Source organism: Corylus avellana, chromosome ca1 (assembly GCF_901000735.1).
Source record: "Corylus avellana chromosome ca1, CavTom2PMs-1.0".
Lineage (NCBI taxonomy): Eukaryota > Viridiplantae > Streptophyta > Magnoliopsida > Fagales > Betulaceae > Corylus > Corylus avellana.
The window spans coordinates 30,331,578-30,338,815 of record NC_081541.1 but is presented as its reverse complement, the minus strand read 5'-3'; the positions used below and the strand labels follow the sequence as shown (position 1 = coordinate 30,338,815).

At 36.6% G+C, this 7,238-nt stretch overlaps 1 protein-coding gene across 1 annotated transcript in view; it reads right to left on the bottom strand.

Annotated features, from left to right (window-relative positions):
* LOC132169634 (glycerol-3-phosphate acyltransferase 9-like) overlaps positions 1–3,242 on the bottom strand; it is a 3,769-nt gene extending 527 nt beyond the window's left edge. Inside the window, exons 1-5 of the mRNA XM_059580637.1 lie at positions 2,957–3,242; positions 2,718–2,775; positions 2,398–2,516; positions 1,919–2,018; positions 6–84 (exon numbers count right to left, since the gene is read on the bottom strand). Coding sequence (XP_059436620.1) covers positions 6–84; positions 1,919–2,018; positions 2,398–2,516; positions 2,718–2,775; positions 2,957–3,081 — 481 coding nt within the window. The 5' untranslated portion in view covers positions 3,082–3,242. The remainder of the gene's footprint in view (positions 1–5; positions 85–1,918; positions 2,019–2,397; positions 2,517–2,717; positions 2,776–2,956) is intronic.
* Positions 3,243–7,238: the final 3,996 nt, after the last annotated feature.

Here is a 7,238-nt window from a genome sequence, read left to right as displayed (position 1 = left end):
CATGCTAGGCCGTGGCCCATGGTATTTTACCACCCCAGTCCATGACGCAACAAAGAAGCTGCAAATTAACTCCACCAACGACCTCTGTAAATAAAATAAACAAAATGGAATATGCTAAATCCAATGCATAACCAGAATTTTAAGAAGATATTAGTAGAGAAAGAATTAGACAAAGAGAGGGGGCATTGAAACATTAGGGCCTTTTATTCAATCTATCTCATAATAAAAAAGCGAATATATGTTGCAGCACCTGCGCCATTTAATTCACAAAAGATAATGATTTTTCATCAAATATGCTATAAAAATCAAAATCAAAGAAGAAAATTAAAATAAGAGAAAAGAAAACCAACCCTACCAAAAGAAGGGGCAGGGCCATGCAAGAGTGAGAATCATCACGTTTAGTTGCCTTTGATAAATTAAGTGTAACACCCTAGTCCCATATTGGAAAGATGAGGAGTAGTTCACATAGAGTAGGTAGTTTATAAAGATAGTCATGAGTACTAAGTCCCACATTGCTTAGTTACTAGGTGAAACTAGGCTTTATAAGGAATTCTAGTAAAGCTCTAAAATTGACTAGTTCTTTTGGGATTATAGTGAAAATGTGGCTAGGCTTTTCCCTGGGTCATTAGAAATAGTATCAAAGCCAGGTTGTAACATCAAACCATGTGGTACTAGAGCACTGCATAACGTGGCCCTGATGAGGACGTCAAGAATTTAAGAGGGAAAATTTGTAACACCCCAATCCCATATTAGGAAGATGAGGAGTAACCCACATAGAGTTGGTAGTTTATAAAGATAGTTATGAGTGCTAAGTTCACATTGCTTAATTACTAGGTAAATTGTTCTTTATAAGGAATTCTAGAAAATACCCAAAATTAACTAGTACTTTTGGGGTCATTGGGCAAATGTGGCTAGCGCTTTTTGCTGGGTTGAAACTTCCATTGAATTCCTTACAAAGCTTACTTTCACCTATTAACTAAGCAATGTAAGATTTAGCAATCATGATTATCTTTATAAACCACCTAGTCTATGTGGGCTACTACTCGTCTTCTCAATATAGGACCGAGGTGCTACATTAAGCATATCATAAATGTGCTTGCCAAGAGTCTTCTTTGTAGGAGGCAACCATAAGATTAAGTCCATCGGGCAGATTATTGATAAATGTACAACAAAAGATTTATTTTCTTTCCTTTTGATAATGAAGTAAATGTGTGACAAAAGTTTTCTTTCCTATGACAATAGAGAAGATCAAAGATCCTTCCTCAGATTTCCACATGACCATGAAACCTAGCTTGTAGGATGAATGGTTTCTTTCATCTGATGATATAGAGCATGGTTGGGACTCTTCCATGGTCTCGACGGGAACATGGATTCAATCATGTATGACAAATGGATTCTGTCCTATGACAATATAGATCATCATGGGTCCCTTCCAAAGATTTCACATGTCCATGGATTCTGTCAGAGTCTCCAACAACTTAATATCATTTGTGTGCTGTTAGAAGGCTGCTGCAGGTGTTTTATCTAGTCCTAAACAATCTTTAGATACAAGAATATTTTCTTATACAAAAGGGTTCTACTGCACAACAATAAGAGTGTGTTTAAGAAAACTAAAATGTTGAATTGGTATATTAATTCTTAGAAGAAAACCATTGATGACATGCAAAAGAGAACATTATATTAACCTAATACTTAAATTATGTAAATCACTCTGACAAGCTCACTTAAAAGCATTCAAAAATTATCCAATACCAGACAGTTCAAAGTTTCCATTTCCAATACATACATACAGAGAGACAAATAGAAGCAAACAAAAGAGCAATTTATCAAAAAAGACAAATCCAAAGAGTATGGCATTATTCACAAAGAAGCTGAGCAATAATTATATGAAAATCTAAAAACATGTCACATTTCACACCTCAATCTTTTTCCTCAACTTGTCATGCCCTTTCAAAAGAGAATGCACCGGAATAAAAGCCGAAAGGAATATTATCCATCCCACTGTCAATACTATAACCCTGCAGATTCAACCAAGACAAGCAAATTCACACGAACTCATAAACAAGGCAAACATTAAGAACATAAAACCCTCCATTTCACAAAATCCCAATTGCTTTAAAATACATTCCACATCACAACTGCAATTCAATTTCAAGATAAAGATTTTCAAAATCTCATTAAAGCCTAAAGCATCATGCATAACATCAATTAACCAGCTCAATCTTTGAGTGGTAGTTGTAGTAGTAGTAGTAAAATACATTCCGGAGCACAAATTCAATTCAATTTCAAAATAAAGATTTTCAAAATCTCATTAAAGCTTAATGCATCATGCATAACATCAATTAACCAGCACCATCTTTGAGTGGTGGTAGTAGTAGTAGTAGTAGTAAGGCTAACCTGACGGGGAATAGAATGAAATATCGAACTACGACCCCAAAACACCATAGCGGAAATAAATACACATTCCAGTTCCATGGTTCCGGAGGATTTGACTTGAAACATCGTGTGAACGAGTCCTGCTCAGTCATTATTGAAATAAAAAACCCAAAAACAAAACTAGAAAATCCAAATTTCTTAAATCTTCAATAAATATATACAAACCAATGATTCAAAAAATAAATAAAAAAATCCAAACTGTTATTTCTGCCAAAGATCTTCATGAAACATATGACACAAATCTTTGTCAACAAAAAGAAACACAAAAACAAAAGCTTTACATCGACAATGGCACCAGCAGCCTCGGTTAGCGCAGGAGAAATGTCGAGCAAATCACGCCTGCAAAATCATTTTCATTCTCAATTAACGTATTAATTCATCAAACCCCAATTTGGTTGCCCAGAAAATGACTGTTTGGAATCTCACAACAGTCACATTATTTTTCTTTTCCCCTATTTCCCAGCAATCAAACAGAACCCCAATAGAGAGAGAGAGAGAGAGAGAGAGAGAGAGAGTTTACAGGCGGAGCTTGCCCAGGGGCTCTTGGATGGAGGATCCGGAAGGGAGATAGTCCTCGATGTTGGGTTGATCCAAGTCCAATTCGGAGCTTGACGACTTTAGCTTCTCAGTGCTACTACTACTCATCGCGCTCCCTCTCTCTCTCTCTCTCTCTCTCTCTCTCGTTCGCTGGTTCGGCTATTTGGTCCTTTTCCTCTGTCGCAGTCGTGGCTCTTTGCGCAATTGTATGGATGAAGAGTTTCCTTCCACGCAATTCTTACGCAGCTTGGGCTGAATCAGATCCTCTACATAATTATATTACAGACGTTAATTTTAAAAATCATAAAAATTATATAAGCGCACTCAAGGTTAAAATTGTACTTAAATAATGTCCTTGACAGCCGACATCTATAGCCGTCTACTTTATCTCATTGCTTGGCCTTTTTGGGTGACTTGAACTGAGATGTAGTTTTGACTTACATACCAAATGATATAAATTTTGAGTATAACTTATCAATAAAAACTGACTTATAAGGAGAGAGTGATCAAAATTTTATATGCACATGATTAAGGTTACACTTGCCCCATATGGAATACTTAAAATTGTAACATATAACTAGTAGAAACAACAATTACAGGGGAAAAAACAAAACAAAATAAGAATATTTCATCTATTCTCTCCCTCTAAAAATAATATGACTTTTAAAATAAAATAAAAAATGGAGACTCATTGTTGGGCGGCCAACAGTAACCTCCATAACCACGGCCAAACTCTAGGTCACCTCAAGGGAAGTTTCTTTTTTAAATCTAATAATGTAATTGTATTTTCACATATATCAGAAGCGACATAATGGACATTTTACATCACGTGATGCATTTGCCATTCAAAGTTAAAAAAATAATAATAAATAAATCTAACAAAAGGGGCTAAATGAAAGTCTTAAATAGTTTTAAAGCCTGTTTGAGAATAGAGTTTTTAAGTCAAAAAAATTTAAGCTAAAAGCTCTTAAAAATGCTTTTAATTTTTTTTTAGCAAACGGGTATTTTTTTTTTAAAACGAACTTTTTGAATGTTAAATATACTTTTAGACCTCCAAAACTCACATTCAAACATGCCTTTAGAATGAAACATTAGCCATTGCAACTTTTTTTAAAAAATTTATGACAGCCATTAGAAGTAGAGGTAGTTTGAGGGGTAAGTCAAATTTCTCCATAAATTTGTGACTGGCACCATTTATACAGCTCAACCATATGAGACAAAGTCCCTTGATTGTTTTGATAGTGGGTAGCAAACTAGCTCCTTGAATATCATCAACTTATATCTCACAAATTGTATGAAGAGGGTCATAGGGTAGGATCATAGGGGTAGGAACATTAGAGACTAATCATCCACATCAGCCTCCAAGTGTGAAATAAACTTCATTGTGAGAAACAACCATATCCATATCATATCAAAACTCAACTACCAACATGAGGAAATTATATGCCTTGTTTGTTAAACTCCATCCCATTTCTCCACATTCCACCACACTATTCACTATATTTATTTATTTTTTTTAAAAAAAAAAAACATTCTTACTTTTATACCAAATCATTCACTTTTTATATCACATAATTTACTTTTTATTACTATTTAAATAAAATAAAATAAAATAAAAACTACAAAACGAAATTTTTCACTTTCCAATACCACTTTTTCATTTTCCCATATCAATCATTATTTTCTTTTTTCTTTTTTCTTTTTTTTTTTACAAATGAACAATGTCGTGGCAGGGGTGTTGTTTAACAAACACCCCCAATAGTAACTTCAATCAACACTTTAAAGCAATGAGAATCAACCCTATAATGCTAAATATTATAATTTTATCTTTGAATCAGCCCTCGTTAAAAATAATAATAATAATAAAATATCAAGAGCCCATGAAAACTGCCACATTAGTCCAATAAAATGTTGGAAGTCTCATATTGCCTGAGTATTAAGGAGATTGGCCATTTATAAGGGTGAAGGCAAATCTCAACTCCTGAACTAGCTTTTGGGTTGAGTTAGGCCCAAGACCCATTTCTAATATAATATCAGAGCCTAGTCCAATTGGTTGTGGCCCACCGTCACCCATTGTCGCACGTGTTGGCTTGGATGTCATTCCTCTACACGTGAGGGAGTGTGTTAGAAGTCCCACATTGCTAGGGTATTAAGGAGATGAGCCATCTATAAGGTGAAGAAAAACCTCAACTCCTGAACTAGCTTTTGGGTTGAGTTAGGCCCAAGACCCATTTCTAACATACATCTTGTTGATTGCATGTTTGTCATGGTATCAGAGCTTAGCCCAATTGGCTGTGGCCCACCGTCACACATTGTCGCACGTGTTGGCTTGAATGTCCTCCCGCCACACGTGAGGGGGCGTGTTGGAAGTCCCACATTGCCTGGGTATTAAGGAGATGAGCCATTTATAAAGGTGAAGGGAAACCTCAACTCTTGAGCTAGCATTTAGGTTGAGTTAGACCTAAAACCCATTTCTAATATGGTATCAGAGCCTAGCCCAATTGGTTGTGGCCCACCGTCACCCATTGTCGCACGTGTTGGCTTGAATGTCCTCCCTCCACACGTGAGGGGGCGTGTTGGAAGTCTCATATTGCCTGAGTATTAAGGAGATGGGCCATTTATAAGGGTGAGAGAAAACTTCAACTCCTGAGCTAGCTTTTGGGTTGAGTTAGGCCCAAGACCGTTAACCTACAAATGGCTCTAATACCAAGCACTATCTCCATACCCAATCTTACTAGCTTTACACCTAACAAATTGGGTGAATGTAATTACCTAGCCTAGAGCCTTCAGATTCGTCCCATCCTTCGTACTCGTGGTCTTATGAACATCGTTGATGGCTCAAAACCATGACCACCTAAATTCCTTCCCAAAACTGCTGGAGAGGATGATGATATTATCAACCCTAAAGCTGTTATATGGGAAAGAAAAGACCAGTATGTTCTTAGCTGGCTTATCACTTGTCTCTCTGAGAAAGTGGTTCTAACAGTCCACGGCTTGAATACCTCCCATGAGGTGTGGACTGCATTGGCTACCCATTTTGCATGCCCTTCTAGGACACACATTAGTCAATTACGGCACTAATTACAAACTCTTCATCAAGGAACTAAGACTTGCTCTGAGTATCTACAAGAACCCAAGTCCCTTGTTGATGGACTAGCTCTTGTTGGAAAGAAAGTTGACGAGGAAGACCTTATCTCTTACCTTGTTGGAGGCCAGAATCCTCAGTTTAATGCCTTCATCACTACCTTCTCTCTTGTCAAATAACAATGCTATACCTTCTTCATCCTTATAATAGACACAAACTTGAATTTAGAAGTAGACAATGTATCTTTATAGGATATTGTTTAAATCAAAAGAGATATAGGTGCCTAGATACCTCTACCAAACGAGTCTTTATCTCAAGGCATGTGATTTTTTATGAGAAGTTGTTTCTTGCACAAGGTACCGCCTCCCACATGGCTTCAACAAATGACTCTTCTTTGAATCAAGGTATTGTTCCCTTACTCTCTCAGTTCATTGAAGTTAACAATATTTCACCTGATTTAATCATAAATGAACCAATTTCTGTTGAACCATTATCTCCTCCAATTGTTCCTATTGCAATAATACCAACTTCAAGCTTTTTACCTGCAAAATTCAATCCAATTGTAATAACAAATTCGGTTACACCTTCTCCACCTACTTCACCTACAACCACACCAATTTCACCTACAACCATTGATTCTGCTGCAGAATCAACACTTACCTGTGACATATCTCTTCCAATCTTAGAAGATTATATTCCTCCCATCTCTTCACTACCTACCTTGATTGATCCACCAAGCTCACCTCATATTGTTACTAGATCCCAATCAGGCAGCCTAAAAACCTAAAACATTTACTGGTTTCAAGCTATACTATTCTACCAAACATCCCCTAAAAGCCATGCATACATCTATCTCTACCTTTAGTGAGATGAGCACCTTTACTCAAGCAGCCTCAAATCTTCATTGGCTGGCTGCCATGGAAAGTGATTCCAAGCTTTGCAAGAAAATCACACTTGGTCTCTTTGTCCAAGACCACACAATAGAAATGTCATCAGAAACAAATGGGTGTATAAACTCAAACAAAAACCAGATGGAACCATTGAGAGGTATAAAGCACGGCTAGTGACAAAAGGGTTTGAACAAAGAGATGGTATAGATTACACAGAAACGTTTAGTCCTATGATAAAACCTGCAATTGTGAGATTGATTCCAGCATTGGCTGTTCATTATAATTGGTCT